General features: G+C 43.3%; 2 protein-coding genes across 7 annotated transcripts in view; one reads left to right on the top strand and one right to left on the bottom strand.

The window, feature by feature from the left end:
* riox2 (ribosomal oxygenase 2) overlaps positions 1 to 2,480 on the top strand; it is a 46,289-nt gene extending 43,809 nt beyond the window's left edge. For all 6 annotated transcript variants that reach the window (XM_068040616.1, XM_068040615.1, XM_068040610.1 and 3 more), the window contains exon 10: positions 2,238 to 2,480. In XM_068040616.1, coding sequence (XP_067896717.1) covers positions 2,238 to 2,396 — 159 coding nt within the window. In that variant the 3' untranslated portion in view covers positions 2,397 to 2,480. The remainder of the gene's footprint in view (positions 1 to 2,237) is intronic.
* A 2,485-nt stretch (positions 2,481 to 4,965) lies between these two features.
* The window catches only part of LOC137374186 (beta/gamma crystallin domain-containing protein 3-like), a 43,144-nt gene continuing 29,360 nt past the window's right edge, over positions 4,966 to 18,749 (bottom strand). Inside the window, exons 8-11 of the mRNA XM_068039973.1 lie at positions 17,559 to 17,682; positions 10,696 to 10,845; positions 6,377 to 6,536; positions 4,966 to 5,583 (exon numbers count right to left, since the gene is read on the bottom strand). Of these exons, the coding sequence (XP_067896074.1) occupies positions 5,492 to 5,583; positions 6,377 to 6,536; positions 10,696 to 10,845; positions 17,559 to 17,682 (526 nt within the window). The 3' untranslated portion in view covers positions 4,966 to 5,491. The remainder of the gene's footprint in view (positions 5,584 to 6,376; positions 6,537 to 10,695; positions 10,846 to 17,558; positions 17,683 to 18,749) is intronic.

Here is an 18,749-nt window from a genome sequence, read left to right as displayed (position 1 = left end):
GTGCTGAAACATATTTATATATTTGTATTTTTGATGGTGAAATTGTATTTATGAATTCTAATAATTTTCTGGGAAACTGACTTATGAAAGAATTGAGCTTCGGCCACATTCCGAGGGATAAAAAGAAATCCAGGATATTGAAAAAAGCACAGTAGTTCCTCTGAAAATCTGGCGACAGGAAACACCTATGAGATTTTTTGTGAGGGTGAGGCATGATAGCAGACATTGATATCGAAGGTGGAATGAGATGATAAAGCTTTGTTTATCTCCAGAGCTATTTCTTAGGAAGAATATATATTCTATATTGACTATTTGCAAAATATATGGCACTGTTCAGTACTTCTATGATTTGCACTCTGTGTATCTATTTAAATCTAGATTAATTATCATAGTCTGTAGTAGTTTAATATTTGCCACTTCAAAGTGTAGTCGCATAAGATTACATTTATTCTCGTAAACCGGTTATTGCAAGTAGGTTAATTGTTAATCCTCAGGTCATCCACTTCTGTGAAGGGCAGCTTCCAGATTATAGGGGATTAAGTATCTTGAACTGTATAAATCCATTGAAAGCGAAAACTGTTCTCTACCAATCCAAAATTACAGTACTCTGAGTCATCACAGCCTAAATTTATTTGGAGAATGATGTGCAGCATGCTAGATTCTATTGGCTTTGGTATTAGAGAGATGTCACTGTGTCAGTTCTGTAAAAGATTATGACTTAAGCAACACCATAAAATTTTCTACTGCTTAAGCCAGACCTCATGTTACACCACATTTCATTCTGCCTCGCTCTTTGAATGACACCAACTTTGAGCTTTATTTTTGTATGTGTTTTATAATGCGGTTGCTAATATACTCTGTCCGTGTAGAAATGCAGCAAGACCTGGACAATATCCAGGCTTGGGCTGATAAGTGACAAGTAACATTCGCGCCACACAAGTGCCAGGCAATGGCCATCTCCAACAAGAGAGAATCTAACCATCTCCCCTTGACATTCAATGGCATTACCATCGCTGAATCCCCCACTATCAACATCCTAGGGGTTACCATTGACCAGAAACTGTACTGGAGTAGCCATATAAATACCATGGCTACAAGAGCAGGTCAGAGGCTAGGAATCCTGAGGCGAGTAACTCACCTCCTGACTCCCCAAAGCCTGTCCACCATCTACAAGGCACAAGGCAGGAGTGTGATGGAATATTCTCCACTTGCCTGGATGGGTGCAGCTCTAACAACACTCATGAAGCTCGACACTATCCAGGACAAAGCAGCCCGCTGATTGGCACCCCATCTACAAACATTCACTCCCTCCACCGCCGACGCACAGTGGCAGCAGTGTGTACCATCTACAAGATGCACTGCAGCAATGCACCAAGGCTGCTTAGACAGCACCTTCCAAACCTGCGACCTCTACGAACTGGAAGGACAAGGGCAGCAAATGCATGAGAATGCGACCACCTGCAAGTTCCCCTCCAAGTCACACACCATCCTGACTTGGAACTATATCGCCGTTCCTTCACTGTCGCTGGGTCAAAATCTTGGAATTCCCTTCCTAACAGCACTGTGGGTGTACCTACCTCACATGGACTGCAGCGGTTCAAGAAGGCAGCTCACCACCACCTTCTCAAGGGCAATTAGGGATGGGCAATAAATGCTGGCCTGGCCAGCGATGCTTACATCACATGAATGAATAAAAAAAAATACTGCTGTCTCCTTTTGAAAGAATTTCAAAATCCCAGAAAGAGGCATATATGTAAAGTGAGAAAACTGCTTGCGCCCTGTATGGTACCAAACTCTTAAACTGACAGTGATGGCTTAGTTTTTTTCCATAATTTTGATGACTGGTCATCTTTATTCTCTGAAAGAAATCATTGTAGCTAATCTAACATTATGATACAAATATGCAATCATTATCATAGAGGAAATTAAATCTTAATAGCAGTCAACTGCCTTTTTACATGTTAATTATCTATAAAACAAATTTTCTCATTCTAAAAATGGATGTATTTGTCTTGAGTGAGATTTCTTACATTTTGAAGAAGACTAATGTGTGATTGCAGGATAAACATTATTATGGACAAGCAGCAATTTTCCTTCAATTACATTTCATAACTTGCATTTTAGAAGAAATATTTATAGTGTATTATACTAATAACAATTCATCATTTGTGTGAAGAAACTGGTTCATTTAGTAGAAATTATTATTCCAAAATTATTTTTTCCTCCTCTCCATACAGGCTCACGGCTTGAGATTTTCTTGGTCTCATTTGGAGGCATTGAAACAACTTTGGGCAGGTGACACTGTTCCTGTGAGTGATCTCAAGGTGGACTCCGATAAAGCGAAAGAAAGTCTTGCATTGTGTTTGTGGACAGAAAATTTAATTGAAGTGAGCTAAGAAAAATGAACTATCATTTGAATTGGCTTGTAATTTGAGTGCCTTTTACTGTTCTATATTACAATAAAAACATGGAACTGAAAATGTCTGCTTTATGGAGTATTCATCTCACTACAAAGTTGTATAGTACTTGCAAAAAAAATTCCATAAGTTTTCTGGCGTGTATAGGAAATAACATTTCTATATCAGCTTTGCATTTTCATATGTATTTTAGCTGATGCACATATTCAATGTTTTTATGCAGTCTGTGATGTAATACTGAGAAAATATGGTTCTCTAGTGATATCCTCTCCACCCTCCACATAGAATATGTTCCTCCACTTTTATGTCTACCATTTTTAAAAATAAAAAAATACATATGTGTATATATACATATGTTTTACTAACAATTTCTGTTGAGTCCCTTTGTTTAAATCAAAAATCCCTTAGGTGCCAATGGGATATGACAATTAAGAGCAGAGCTAATCAAAAGGTAATTGGGTAGAATTTTTTATAATGGAATTGAAAAGACACCAACATAATTTTCTATTTCCTTGCTAAAAGCTCCACTGTGATAAACAGATGAGCTGAATCCTTAATTAGCACACACTAAATGGATCCCATTGAGTTTGTAATGTTGCATTGATGCTGCCAAAATGTAGTATGTAGCTGTAAAAGTATGCACACTGCTAACCTGTGCTTGCCTTTGGTAATGACCTAGATGCTTAATCTAGGTGACTCATACTGCAACAATTTGAAACCTAATAATGCTTCATACCTTTGACATACTCGGAATATGTCCTGAAGATGGTTGAATCTTGAGAAAACCAGTTTTGCAGGGTGGGCACACCTAATTTTGTTAAAGAATCCTGAAGCACAAGAACAAATGATATGAAAAAAATGAAAACTGCCTTTGCTCAAAGCTTGTGTACATAACACATCTACTCTTAGTAATCTAATTCAGTAGTGCTCGAAGGCTTTCAAGGTGGATGAGCACTTTTCCAGTGCATTGATTTTTAACCTGGGATCTGTGGATTATGGGGTTTCTGCAAAAAGGTTCGGAGTGGGGCGAGGGGTGGAGTGGAGGCTCTGTGGTCATCAGATTTCCATCTGTAGCCAGGCATACCATAGGCATTGCATCTTGAGAATTCTGTACTCTATTTTTTCTGCACTTGTTGAGGTGTGTTATTTCTATTGCTGCCTTTCAATAAAAGAAACATTTACTACAATTATGATGCTATTTTCCTTGGATAGCTGACATTGACTGTTGGAAAGTAAGATTGGTGGTCTGTGTGCGCTAATTAAAGATTAAAGAAAGGTAAGGCTGCAACTAAAAATAGTTTGTCCATGTTTTCATTTACTTTCCCCCCTTCACTTTGGATTTTCTCTAACCCATCCTCTTTCTACATGTTGGATTCACTTTCCACCTCCTCTGTCATGCATGTGTGACTCTCACTACTTTTTCTTCTTCGTCTGTTCTTCCCTCCTCCCCGGTCACTTTTGTGTGTACCTTATCGATCCATTTCTGTTTGTTTTCTCTCTCCTCCAGTTTTAAATTTTCCTTTTCTTACCCATTCTTTGTTTGACTCTGCAATACATTTTCCCTTTTTCCTGCAGCATTCGTACTGCTGCATGAGGAGTTTCTGTTGGTGAGTAGGGATCAGTCACTGTAGGAGCATGATAGGTTTAGTGAGAGGAGTTTTGTAATGTAGGAAAAGTTGGCATTAACTCCAGCGGGGGAAATTAAATGCCATGTCTGCAGGATTGTGATGAGAGGAGCTTGCATGATTCATTGTACGGCAACTAATTAAAAGGAAGCAAAGCCACTGCACCATAGTGCCAGTATGGTGTATAACTTGCAACAGTGTCCCACCCTTGTCATTACATTTAGGCTAGGGTTTGCCTGAGTTATGGATAACATGATTGGAGCATCAATTAAAATAGAATTTTGCAAATGATGGTTACTATGAATGTGCTTAGGGTGGCCAGTTAATTCTAGTTCTTGTTACTTATTGCTGATACACAGATCTTTAGCAATGCAATAGCTTTAGAAGCAAACAGATTCATATTTCACACAGAGGCCATATTTAATTTGAATTTGTTGACTGGTCAATTCTGAGAAATATTACAGCTCTGCCTTGATGACTGTTTAGCCAAGAAAATCAGAAAGGCTTCCTGGTAATGTTTTAATACAACAGCCCAAGAGATCCATTTTTTATTTATCTTTTGTTAATACTTAAGTACTTGGTCACTAAGTCAGTGTTTAAGTAGCTTTGTATACATTTCTTCTGCCCAGCTATGGATTTTAGCCAGTTTTGAACAAAAACCATAAAGCAGCTCCCATTATTCCCTGTGTCCGTCAGTTCTAAAAGTATGAAGTGCAGACAAACTTCCTGGAAAATGTATTTTTCTGCTGCTTTAATCCAACAAAGATGCAAATACATATTTTTACTCATTTACAATAATTTAAAAAATCACTACAAGTCATCTTTATTGTTATAAGCTTCATTATTTGAAGTTGTGACTATTAAAAAAAAAAATTAGTAACAACCCTCTCAATAAGCAAAGAGTTAAATAGCAAAGTACACAAAGATCAGTTTGTCAATGCATCAGGTTTTTGTGCTGATACAATGAGCTGTGTATTTTTAAATACAGACTTTTTTGTTTTGGAGCTTAGTAAATTCTGCTTGGATTACACTGCCTTCCATTGGAACCTAGTATTAATAGGTTGCAAAGTAATGAGGCTTCAAATATCGCTGGACTTGAGGGAACGTCCATGAACTGTTCTAGATGGTTCTGGCAGGTTGCAATGTGGAGAATGACAAAGCTTCATATGTCTGACTAAAACTGTAATTTCTAACTGCTAGTCTCCTAATGGGGAATGAGCAAGTAGAAATGTGATTGTTTTCTCTCAATTGAGCACTTTTCATAGTCTGGCCGAGTTTAATTGCAATCAACAGTGCTGCTTGAATTGTGATTATTTGGCTTGAAGACAAACTGTATAAATCATAAAGGCATCCAGGATCTTATTGTGCTTTTCATGACAATAGTTTGCATTGCCTTGATTGATCCATCCAAACAATATTTCAGAATTTTCCTTTTCATACTTGTCTTTCTCATATCAGCACTTCAATGTCCCAGAACTGTGTCTGTTTTTGTTCTTCTGGCAGGTTTAAGATGATGCGGTCCTTGTCATAGAAACTACCACCTGAAAAACAATACAAAAACTAGAAGTATTAAAATTGCGTTGGTGCATAATGAAATGCAATACTAGGTTAGCTCATGGCTTCTCAGTTATGAAGGTGGAAGTTTTTTTCATCTAGAAGTTGCTTTGTAAGCGTCTCAACTTATTTTTTAACCCTTTGAGGAATGCCACTAATTTGTCGTCTTAGGACATAATTGTGTTTCTGGGGCCACTGATGAGATAACCTCTTGAGCGATTTTCAGTTTAGTCCTACAAAAAACAAGTCAAAAGTAATCCTGATATGTTTGGCAGGAGAGAACTCTGCATATCTGTGTGCACATGCATCTGCAGAATTCCATTTCCAGGCAGTTATTTTTTAAAAGTTAGGAAAAAAACAGGTGGCAGTGTTTGATTTCCTGTAATAAAAAGATTTGATGCTGAATTGATAAAGTTTCCAACAGACTTAGTGAATGCTTTTTAAATCTGTCTTTACAAATCTTGGAGTTGTACTCCGCTAAAGAGTGTGAGGCGGCATCTTAGAGAGGATTGTGCACTGCTTGGCTTTACTGCGCTCAGGAAACTTCTCCCAAGCTATGCTGCCATTTCTGTTTTGATGTGTACTTGACAATTTTTTTGCATTGATATGAAAATAGCATAATAACTGCAGTCTGGATTTTAAGCAAATTAGATTGAGTGGTGTTTCTGTCACTGTTATAATGGAAATTATCCAGTATTTTCTTCAGATTTTACATTCTTCAAATTCAGATGAGGTGGAAAATCGAGTTCCTGTTTCTTTAAATAGACGAATATGTATTACCTTTAATATCTAGTCGCAGGTTGAAATCTAGAAAAGAAGAAATAGTTCCATCCCTGTTAATGTTCCATTTCTGATGAGTACGCCCATGCTTTGGCCAAAGATTTACTTTTGTTCCAGCCTTCCTTTGACCACAGATGGCATCAATGCACGCATAGTTAGCCTGTAAGCAGAATGGAGTATGACATTTGTAAGATAATTAAGGTTAAATTAATTTAGGTTATTGGGTGAAAAATCAGTATAGCTTTTTTTTTAAGCAATGCTGGTAGTTTATTGTATAATATATTCCTTCTGTATTCATATATAGGGCTGGATTTTACCAGCCCCTCAACGCCATGGATGGTGCCAGGAAGGGTAAAATACTTGCAGGAGAGGCCCGCCACGACCCATGATGCCGATAAGGCCCTGCTGCATATTTCCGCCGGCGGCGAGGCCTTGGTGCCACCCCCCCGTCACCAAGCAGCGGGGCCTTCATTTCAGTATTAAAATACATTAAAATAAATGAATTTACCTGGATTGCCATCCCATGGCAATATTATGAGCGCCGGCCACAACTCACGTGCTTTCGGAACTCCGAGCGGAGCTCCGAGGCGAGACACTGGTAGGGAGGAGGGCATATTTCAGGGCAGGAGGGATGGGGGAATGGGGAAAACACTTTTTATTGGCTGTGGGGATGGTGGGAAGGAGTTGAATGGCAAATGTTACGAGGTTGGGGTGGTGATGTTCACATGGCAATAGAGTTTATTCAGGGTCGGTGGCCCTAAAACAGACATTGGGGTGGGGGCGGGGGTTTGAAAGGGCCTCCAGGTTATAATAAAATTTTAATAACAAATGTACACAAATTCCCCTTTAAATATTATAATTTCATCTAAGTGCTTGAAGACCTTTAAAAATGGCGGTGGTGCTGGACGCCGTTGCCAGGGACGCGGCAGATGCCCCCTCTACATCATCAAGGGCGGCCGCTCCGCTCCCTCCATTTAAGTGAGCCCCAGTGCCTATTATCGCGGGGGCTCTGCGGAAGCAGTTCTTGTTGGAAGGCCGCCAGTGGCCCGCTGATAAAATGCAGGCCGTAGTGTCTGTATGTGATTGCATTTTGTTTAATTTGACGTTTTAAAATTTTGTTCTCGGAACTAGTTATTGCTTGACTAGTCTATGAGACAGCTCTTCCAATAGTTCTCAGATGCTGGTGAGAAGGACTTTGCAGGATCAACTTGGTTTATGTGAAGCCTGGGTCATTGACCATCTTTCTTGTTCTTTTGTATTGTAGTAGTTTTACACGTAAGTGGTTTGGTAAGCTACTTCAGAGGGCATTAAGCATCAACTCACATATTGTGGGTTTTGAGCCACCTGTAGACTGGCTGGACTAAGTGGATCCTTTCCCTGAGGACATTAGTCAACCAATTGGTTTTTTAATGGTAGTTTGGCACCTTTACATGATCACTTTTCTGGTGCTGGTAGCAAATTACTAGATTTATTGAATTCAGTTTCACAATTTGCCTCAGCGGGATTTGAATTCATAACCTCCCGCTTGTTAATCCAAAACCATAATGGCTATCAGGTGTGGCTCAGTGGTAGTAGCACCTCTCACCTTTGAGCCAGATGATGGGTTCAAGCCCCACTCCATAGACAAAATCTAGGCTGACAATCCAGTGCAGTACTGAGGGAACTTTTTCTGATGCATAAAAACTTATTGAAGGTGTGGTGCTCAATTTTTAAAATACTACTTTTTTTAAAAAAACAAATGAGTTATACAGTAATCTGTTCAATTTTTATTCAGGTGCTCTCGAGGAACATCCTCGTATTTGATCACCCATGTTGTTAACTGATTCACATTGGCTAGATACTCGTGAGTGGTCAATAATCAGTCCTAATCTCTTGATTCTTCGCATTTTGTAATAGTAAACCCAAAATAGGAACTGGTCATTATGTATCCAACTTTTATATTTCCTCTTCTAATGTGCATTGTTTTACATTTTGTGCCTTTTACATGCCTTTGTTACCTCTAGACTTGACAATTTGCTTGTACTCCCAGCTGGCCTCCCACGTTTTACTCTCCATAAATTTGAAGTCATCCAATACTCTACTGCCCATGGCCTAATTTGCACCAAGTCCCGTTCACCCATCACTCCTGGTCTCGCTGGCCTAGTGCCACCCAGTCAAATAACCTCCTCCAGCCCCACAACACTCCTTAATATCTGTGCTCCTCTAATTATGGCTTCCTGAGAATCCCTGGTTTTAATCAGTCCATCATTGGTGATCATGCCTTCAGCTGTCAAAACCCTAAGCTCTGGAATTCTCTCCCTAAATCTCTTCACCTCATTACCTCTCTTTCCTCCTTTAAGAAGTGCCTCAAAATCTACCTCTTTGACCAAGCTCCTCTTATGTCACTCTGTCAAATTTTGCTTTATAATGCTCATGAGAAGTGCCTTGGGATGTTTTATCATTAAAGGTGCTATATAAATACAAAAGCCCTTTTTTGTTACTTATACAGATTAAAATCCATCTGGCATTTCTGAGCCAATTCACCCAGATATCTTTGAATCTTCTAAATATCCTTTACATTAGTCTCATGGTCACTTAACTTGTTGTCATAAATCATTTTTATGATATAAAGTAGATGTATCCTCCTCTACTAGTGTCTGTCCCCTTCTTAGTTCTGCTTTTAATAGGCTGCTATTAATAGGCTTAGTATCGTGACCCCATCAGTACTTAATTTCAATAAAAAGGGAGAGTGGACAACTACATTAAGGGAATGATTCCCTTGCTGCTTCAAGAAAACTTAAAAATAATGAACAAGTGTTTGCAGGAAGTATGAGGTAAATATTTATACAATTAATTCAATAGCTTTGAATCAATTTATCAAGTAAATTGGTAAAGTTACTCAATGCGTATTTAAACATTTTTTAAATAATTTGCAGGAGACAGCAGAAAAAGAAAACCTGAAATACAATGTATATATTAGCTGGGTGATTATCATGTGTGTTAGGTAAAATACCCAGTCCAAACCAGCTGGACATCGTTCAGGGCAACAGTAACAGATTAATGTTGCTGCATAACATATTGGGCTGAATTTTATAAGTGTGCCGCAAATCGCGATGGCGCTCTTTGATGTTGGCGGTCCGCCTGCACGGAGAGGCCGCCACTGAGCTCCCGTGATATTTTGTGCGGGTGCTCATTTAAATGGAGGGGCGGAGCAGCTGCCCCCAATGACATAGAGGGGATGGCCACTCTGTCCCAGGCAATGGTGTCTAGGGCCATCGCGCAGGCACCGGCACCATTTTTAAAGGGCTTCAAGCCCTTCACTAGCATTTGAATTTTTAAAGGGAAGAGATGTTCAAAATTAAAGTTATACATGTAACATTTTCACTACCCTCACCCACACCTCCAAGGCATAATCAATTTATAATTGCCCATTCCCCCCCAAAAGAACTTTTATGCAGATTCTGGCCTCCCCCCCCCCCCCAATGAACGTTATTAACTTTAAACCTTAACCCGTTCCCACCAGCCCCCCACAAATCAAAAGACTGTTCCCTACTCCCCCCACCCCTGCCCTGAGAATTACACTCCTCCCCCTCCTTCCCACCAGTGTCTCGCCTCAGTTCCCCAAACGAGGATCCGAAGGCACGGGACTTCCGGCCACTGCCCAGAATATTGGCGTGTGATGGCCGCCAGGTCTAGGTAGGTTTGTTTACGCTTATTTGAGTACATTTTGCAATGTAAAAGAAGGCCCTGCCGCACCGAGGCCTCACCACCACCAGTAAAATGGGGCCGCCTTGGTACAGGGGTCGAGGTGGGCCTCTCCCGGCAGAATTTTCCAGGGCCCCCCTCCGCCATAACCCCCGATGTCGGAGGGATGGTAAAATTCAGCCCATTGAATCTAGATTTAATCATTAAATTTTGCTGCTTTATAATTTAATGTTGCTTGGCCAATTTTAATCATTTAAGTAATCGATAGAATTACAAAAGCAATTGGCTGGCGTAGCCTTACCTGCAGGGCTACAGACCAAATGCTGGAAGGTGGGATTAGGCTGGGTGGCTCATTTTTCAGCTGGCGCAGACACGATGGGCCAAGTGGCCCGTTTCTGTGCCATAAACTTTTTGTAATTCTACAGACCATACCAAGCTTGTGTTAACAGCCCACTTGCCATAGTCTTTGCATAGCTGCAGATAGTTTCCAGCTATCAACACACATAACATTACATTGTTTGCTTAACTATTTCAGCAGCCAATCAACTTTTTTCCACTAAGTCAAAAGTATTTCTCTAATGTACAATTCATCTCAGAGCATTACATATGTTTTCAGAGAATTACAGATACATTACCTTGGATGAAATAAGTCCATCACAATAAAACCACATCTGTGTAGTTTTACCATTGTAAGGACAGACAGATAATATAGATCCCACATGATCTCCACTAACTGTTAGAAACTCTCCTGTGGCCTTGTTTTTGATTCGGAAGTAGACTCTAGGCTAATGGAACAAAAACAGGTGGGTGCAGTTGTTAGTAAACATTGTTATTGTTCTGAAATTATAATTGAGAATTCTGTCTGCATTTAACTTTGTATTGCTATCAATCAGGCATTAACGAATAGAACTTTATCCATTGTGTCATCCAGGAGTAAGGTTTGGAGAATGTATTAAATAAATTTAGACAGTTTACATAAAAACACATATCCAGCTTCATAATGCATTTATAAAACCTTCCTCTCATTTTAGAGGTGTTCTTTTTCTTCCTCACTCTGCATAGAAACAGTTCTTTCTGCTTCACAGAACCAATTCTTTACCCATCCCTTCATAGAAGCACTCCTTCTTCCTTTGCCATTATAGATCCACTAGTTTCACCCTTCCACCCCACTTTTCCAAATCAAAATGAATATATCTGATTTTTTTTCAGTGCAGATATTCTTTTTTTTCTTTTTGGGCCTCCTTATCTCGAGAGACAATGGATACGCGCCTGGAGGTGGTCAGTGGTTTGTGAAGCAGCGCCTGGAGTGGCTATAAAGGCCAATTCTGGAGTGACAGGCTCTTCCACAGGTGCTGCAGAGAAATTTGTTTGTTGGGGCTGTTGCACAGTTGGCTCTCCCCTTGCGCCTCTGTCTTTTTTCCTGCCAACTACTAAGTCTCTTCGACTCGCCACAATTTAGCCCTGTCTTTATGGCTGCCCGCCAGCTCTGGCGAATGCTGGCAACTGACTCCCACGACTTGTGATCAATGTCACACGATTTCATGTCGCGTTTGCAGACGTCTTTATAACGGAGACATGGACGGCCGGTAGCTCTGATACCAGTGGCGAGCTCGCTGTACAATGTGTCTTTGGGGATCCTGCCATCTTCCATGCGGCTCACATGGCCAAGCCATCTCAAGCGCCGCTGACTCAGTAGTGTGTATAAGCTGGGGATGTTGGCCGCTTCAAGGACTTCTGTGTTGGAGATATAGTCCTGCCACCTGATGCCAAGTATTCTCCGAAGGCAGCGAAGATGGAATGAATTGAGACGTCGCTCTTGGCTGGCATACGTTGTCCAGGCCTCGCTGCCGTAGAGCAAGGTACTGAGGACACAGGCCTGATACACTCGGACTTTTGTGTTCCGTGTCAGTGCGCCATTTTCCCACACTCTCTTGGCCAGTCTGAACATAGCAGTGGAAGCCTACCCATGCGCTTGTTGATTTCTGCATCTAGAGACAGGTTACTGGTGATAGTTGAGCCTAGGTAGGTGAACTCTTGAACCACTTCCAGAGCGTGGTCGCCAATATTGATGGATGGAGCATTTCTGACATCCTGCCCCATGATGTTCGTTTTCTTGAGGCTGATGGTTAGGCCAAATTCATTGCAGGCAGACGCAAACCTGTCGATGAGACTCTGCAGGCATTCTTCAGTGTGAGATGTTAAAGCAGCATCGTCAGCAAAGAGGAGTTCTCTGATGAGGACTTTCCGTACTTTGGACTTCGCTCTTAGACGGGCAAGGTTGAACAACCTGCCCCCTGATCTTGTGTGGAGGAAAATTCCTTCTTCAGAGGATTTGAACGCATGTGAAAGCAGCAGGGAGAAGAAAATCCCAAAAAGTGTGGGTGCGAGAACACAGCCCTGTTTCACACCACTCAGGATAGGAAAGGGCTCTGATGAGGAGCCACCATGTTGAATTGTGCCTTTCATATTGTCATGGAATGAGGTGATGATACTTAGTAGCTTTGGTGGACATCCGATCTTTTCTAGTAGTCTGAAGAGACCACGTCTGCTGACGAGGTCAAAGGCTTTGGTGAGATCAATGAAAGCAATGTAGAGGGGCATCTGTTGTTCACGGCATTTCTCCTGTATCTGACGAAGGGAGAACAGCATGTCAATAGTCGATCTCTCTGCACGAAAGCCACACTGTGCCTCAGGGTAGACGCGCTCGGCCAGCTTCTGGAGCCTGTTCAGAGCGACTCGAGCAAAGACTTTCCCCACTATGCTGAGCAGGGAGATTCCACGGTAGTTGTTGCAGTCACTGCGGTCACCTTTGTTTTTATAGAGGGTGATGATGTTGGCATCGCGCATGTCCTGGGGTACTGCTCCCTCGTCCCAGCACAGGCATAGCAGTTCATGTAGTGCTGAGAGTATAGCAGGCTTGGCACTCTTGATTATTTCAGGGGTAATGCTGTCCTTCCCAGGGGCTTTTCCGCTGGCTAGGGAATCAATGGCATCACTGAGTTCCGATTTGGTTGGCTGTATGTCCAGCTCATCCATGACTGGTAGAGGCTGGGCTGCATTGAGGGCAGTCTCAGTGACAGCATTCTCCCTGGAGTACAGTTCTAGGTAGTGCTCAACCCAGCGGTCCATCTGTTTGCGTTGGTCAGTGATTATGTCCCCCGATTTAGATTTGAGGGGGGTGATCTTCTTGATGGTTGGCCCAAGAGCTCTCTTCATGCCATCATACATTCCTCTGATGTTTCCGGTGTCTGAGGCCAGCTGAATATGACTGCATAGGTGTTGCCAGTAGTCGTTTGCGCAACGCCTAGCTGTTCTTTGTGCAGTACTTCTGGCTGCTTTAAGTGCTGCGGATGTTAAATCGCTGGGGGCTTTCTTGTAGTTCAAAAGTGCAATGCGCTTAGCGGCTATGACAGGTTCCAGCTCTTCATTATGAGATTGAAACCAGTCTGCATTTCTCTTCGCACTTTTGCCGTAGGTGGTCAAAGCTGACTCATAGATGGCGTCTCTGATGTGGGCCCACTTGGTCTCAGCATCCCCTGTGGGAGTGTTTTGAAGGGCTGTTACAAGTGAATTTAGAAATTTTTGTAACAGCTGTGGGTGAGAAATTCTGCTCGTGTTGATGCGCGGGTGGCCCTTCTGCTTGGAATGATGCAACTTCTTTGGTCTGAGTCTAACCTTGCTGCACACCAGGGAGTGGTCGGTGTCGCAGTCCGCACTGTGGAAGCTGCGTGTGATTTGAACACTGTTTAAGGCGGCTCGCCTTGTGACAATGAGGTCTAGCTGGTGCCAACGACGTGATCTTGGGTGCCTCCATGAAACCTGGTGACAGGGTTTAGTGTGAAAGAACGAGTTGGTGATGCAGAGGTTATGATAGGTACACAACTCAAGCAGTCTCTGCCCGTTCTCATTCATCCTTCCAACGCCATAGCGCCCAAGGCAGGAGGGCCATGAGTCATGGTCGGCCCCAACCCTGGCATTAAAGTCCCCCAGCAGGAATAGGTGTTCGGTGTTGGGGATGCTGCTAATGATGTTATGGAGTTGTTCATAGAACTGGTCTTTAGCTTCAGGTGCGGAACAGAGTGTTGGAGCATAGATGCTGAGTAGGTGTACTGGACCAGAGGTGGTGAGCAGTCGGATGGACAGTATGCGTTCCGAGCCATTTGAGGGAGGCTCTATCATGCTGAGCAAGGAGTTTCTGATGGCGAAGCCCACTCCATGCTGTCTTGGTTCTTCAGGATCCCTGCCCTGCCAGAAGAAGGTGTAGTCTTGCTCTGCTAGAGAGCCACTCGCGGGGAGGCAAGTCTCCTGAAGTGCTGCAATGTCCACATTGAGTCTACTGAGCTCGTTGTTAATGATGGCGGTCTTCCGAGAATCGTTGATTTGTGTAAGGTCTTCCGACAGGCCAGGACACATAGTTCTGACGTTCCAGCTTGCAAAGCGAAGGGCTGGTACCTTCTTTCCTTTTTCCATGTTGTTTGGTGCGGTGTATCAGTCCACCTTTCGGGCAATGACCCTGAGCTCCAAGCACCCATTGAAGCAGGCAGACTGTGGCGGGACAGAACCTTATTGACCGGGGGCTGCCCGGTTTGAGGCGGGCGGTAGCTGTCCAGTGAGGTGCAATGACCTCTCCCACCGACAAAGGCAACCCGTGGCGCCCAGTTTCTACGCCAATTTATCTGGACTTATAACCCGTAACTGCTGCCTTCCGTGTTGTTTCAGTCGCTGTGAGGCAACTATGGAGTGACCTCTCCATGGCGCATGCCTGGGCAAATTTATGGAGGTTGAGAGTTGCCCAGTCGTCAAAACCCCCCTCTCGGCCTTTCTGGTGGGGTCCAAAGGAGTGCAGGACACGACGTTTGGCACCAGTATGGCTGCAGGAACTGCCGGAAACATGCCAAAGGTGACACATGACCGCCTACGGGGTTCCGCTCCGGATTTTCTGTTAGGGTTTACTCCCTTAGCCTTGGTCTCTCCCGAGACGCCCACAAGGCAGTGGGGTTGTTGGGGCCCCTACACAGGTGTAGGATGGTGCCGGTGGGAGGAGGGGATGCAAGGGGGAGGGGTAGAGGGAGGGGGTGGGGGGGGGTGCAGGGGAAGGGGGTGCGGGGTGAAGATGGTGCGAGGGGGGGGGCGGGCTGGGACGGGGTTGTGAGGGGGTGAGCTGAGAGGGTGGAGCAGGGAAGGGGACGGGGGTGGGGGGGGGGGGGAGGGGGGGTGGAATCTGGTGCAGGTAATAAGCCATTTCCTCAGTGCCTACCATCGACGTCCGGAAAGCTCATCCATGTCCTTCGGGAGGTGAAGCATCATTTGGCAGACTTAGAGGTGATTACATTTGTTAAGGGTTTTTTTTTTGCAGTGGTTTAAATAAAGGCATGCAGCATTGCCGACAGTGCGCTGCAGATGCTCTCCGAGCCATCTCCCGCGGGCGCTTTGAAGTTGCGGCCGGGGGGGCCGTTCGTGGATGTTTTGGGTGTTCGGGGCACCTTTTCACAGGACTTCTCTCGGGTCCCGCAGCTCCTTCTTCACCTCAATGGACTTACCGCATGCCGTGGCTGCAGACACTCTGGACTGTGAAGACAGCAGGATCGGAGATTAAAGTATCGGCAGCTGTTCTCGTCAGTTTCATCCGGATCAATTTCATTGAGAAAACAAAGAGCAGGTGTGGCTGGGGGAGGGCAGTGGGCCCAGGTAACATACACTAAACTAACTGTTAACTTTTAGATAGGGCTAAAATGAACTGATTTAAAGAGCCAGGGGAATTTAAACAGTTTAAGAGGGCAGATTGGGGGAGAAAACGTTAGGGATGGGAGCAGATGGCCATGGATAGAGTTGAACAGCAAGGGAGCTTCCTAGGGAGCTTCCAGCACAGGAGCCATCTTGAAAGCATAGTGCAGATATATTCTCTGCCTTTCAGTAAAGAAAAGAAATGCAATGATCGAAGGATAGGTTTTGAGGCTTAAAATGGAAGGGATAGAGATAACAGGTAAAGGGTTTAGGACAAGAGTTCGAGTATGGGCCAAAACAGTTGATGCTTCTGCCACTGAAACGTAAGTCGGGGGAAGGATGGTGCAGAGGAAGAGATTAGAGGAAGGGCAGAGATTAGAAAAATGGAGGATATACCCTATCATTGTTTCGCTAATGGTTCCACTCTACCTTCATCAGTTTTCTAGGCATCTGCTAAATCCCAGTGGTGCAGATTAAGATAAGCCAACTTGATTTTGCTTATCAAACCACACAATCAGGTGCTGGATTTTTTAGGCAAGACTGGGGTGAATGATCTGCAATGTCCAGTGTTGACAGACCATCCCCTCAAGAGGCAGGGCAACTTTTCACCATTTCTTTAGTCACAATGTGTGACATTGAATTGAGTACAGGGCACTGGTTACCTTCAGAATTCTTTGTTTTGGGAGAACTCATCTCTTTGTGGCCTCAGAACCCAATCCTATGGGTTCCTTCCTTGAGGAAAGCCACAGTCACTTTGAAAGAAGCCTAGATCTTTGCTGTTTTTTTATGGATGTAATGAAGAAATGGTGCATCTCAGTAGTATCCTTATATTTGACTGGGACTCTATTTCTCATATCTGTTCCTCTCTGTAGTATATTATATACCTTCATATACTTCACAGGAAAATAATAGACTTAAATTTTTAAAGCCGCATAACTTTGAAAGAAGCCGAGATCTTTGCTGTTTTTTTATGGATGTAATGAAGAAATGGTGCATCTCAGTAGTATCTTTTGAAATTGATTGAATTTGTAAGCAACTCAATTTATGTAATAAAAATAAGAAATGCTGGAAATACTCAGCAGGTCTGGCAGCATCTGTGGAGAGAGAAGCAGAGTTAACATTTCAGGTCAGTGACCCTTCTTCAGACTTGTGTTGTATGAAAATCAAGATGTTACTTTTCCTAACCTACATGCCATTGTTTATTCCCTATTTGAAGGGCTCAGTATTAGCAGGTGCCCTGTGTACTGTGTACAGTGGTGATAGGAATGCTTAAGGCAGATATCTAACATGCAGCCTAGTTTTTCCCCACTTGCCAACCTGATGTGTCTTTGAATTCCACACTTCTATCAACATGCCACGGCACAATTCCTCCAGTTCAATATGAAGCAAATTTTCTCTCCCAGTATATTTTCATTAATACAGCTACTTTCTGTCTTTACAGTGAGATAATTGGGATAACGCCCCTGAGTGTTTGCTTTCCCCATTCTACATTAAACTGAAACTAGCATATTATCTGTATTGTTAGTAGACCAGTTTTAAATTGTAAGAGGCTGGGCAAGTACTGCTTCTCTGTCATGTTCCTTCCTCGCTTCAATATCAAAAGCAGAAGGCAGCAACTCCTTTTGGGAGGATATTGGTTGGTATGGATGATGAATTAGAAGAACAAAAGTTCAAGGTCAGATTTGGGAAAACATGAAGCAAACGGATGGGTGATACAGAGACATAGATCCTCATGTCTCATATAGCTTTAAATTGCAAAAGCTTGACAACTTACCTGTCTGAGTGGATAAACTGAGCCAATTGTCTTCCATCCGCTGAATTTATTCCAGTTGGTAATTTCAGTATGTTCCAAAAGTAACTGCTTTCCTCTAAAGTTGGCATGTTCATAGGCTATCCATCTGATTATATACAGACAATATATGATGAATTGTAAGATAACAGCTGAGTTATTTTTCTTAATGAATTAAATAATGTATCTAATATATATTTTTTAGTATTTGGTGTGGGAAAATAGAACAGACTTACTTAATGTATTGATCCTTTGCTGTGTAAGGATGATGTTGAATTCACCATGTCACATATACACTTGCATTATTGCCAACTGATCAATGTGAATTTACTTCTCAAAACTGTTGGTCTCAAGGTGCTTATTGCAAACATACTAATTTGGAATTCATTTCAAATAAATACCATTATGAAAGGTTATCCAGTTTACTCGAAAGACTAGATAAGTGTTTTCCTTACAGAGCAACAGTTTGATTATAGGACTGACAGACAAGTTACTAAAATATCTCCAAATTCTAATTTTAAATATACTACGACCAGGATTTTATGGCCCTCCCCCACCACTCCGAGGCAGGATTGGAGGCATAGAGTATCGTGACGGGTGGCAAGGGGGTGGTGGGCCCGTCACTCAGCGATTTTCCAGGGGGGCGGGATAAGTTGACGACAGCCTTCCCACCCAGAGGCCGATTGAGGCCCTTAAGTGGCCTATTAACGGTCAATTAGGGGCCTCTTCCCGCCCCTGCTTGGATCTTACCAGCGGCGGGGCAGCTCCGCCGTGCAGAGAGGACACTGTGTAAAACGAGGTGCCCTCCCTGCGGGCTTGGGGTGCAGGAGCCCAACTCCATGGGCAATTTGTGACCCATGGAGGGTCCTACCAGGAACCAATTGACCCTCGGGACTCCCCTCCCCCGGACCACAAGACCAACCCCCAGGCCCCCCCTTGCCGGGGACTTGCGGACCGGCCCAGGCAACCCTGCCTCACTTACCTTTTGTCTGGGGTTCCGCCGCTGGGCCTGAGTCTGAGGCCTTTGCAGTACTGGCAGTGGCCACCGTTCCCAATGGCACTGCTGAGCTGCCGGCCCTCTGATTGGCCGGCAGCTCATGGCGGTAGGATCCCTGCCTTTAAAGCAATGGGGATCCCACCTCCTGAAACTTACATTTAATAACACCAGAGGATTTC

This window comes from Heterodontus francisci, chromosome 10 (genome assembly GCF_036365525.1).
Source record: "Heterodontus francisci isolate sHetFra1 chromosome 10, sHetFra1.hap1, whole genome shotgun sequence".
Taxonomy (NCBI): domain Eukaryota; kingdom Metazoa; phylum Chordata; class Chondrichthyes; order Heterodontiformes; family Heterodontidae; genus Heterodontus; species Heterodontus francisci.
The sequence above is the reverse complement of the archived record's forward strand: the minus strand, read 5'-3'. Positions and strand labels throughout refer to the sequence as shown.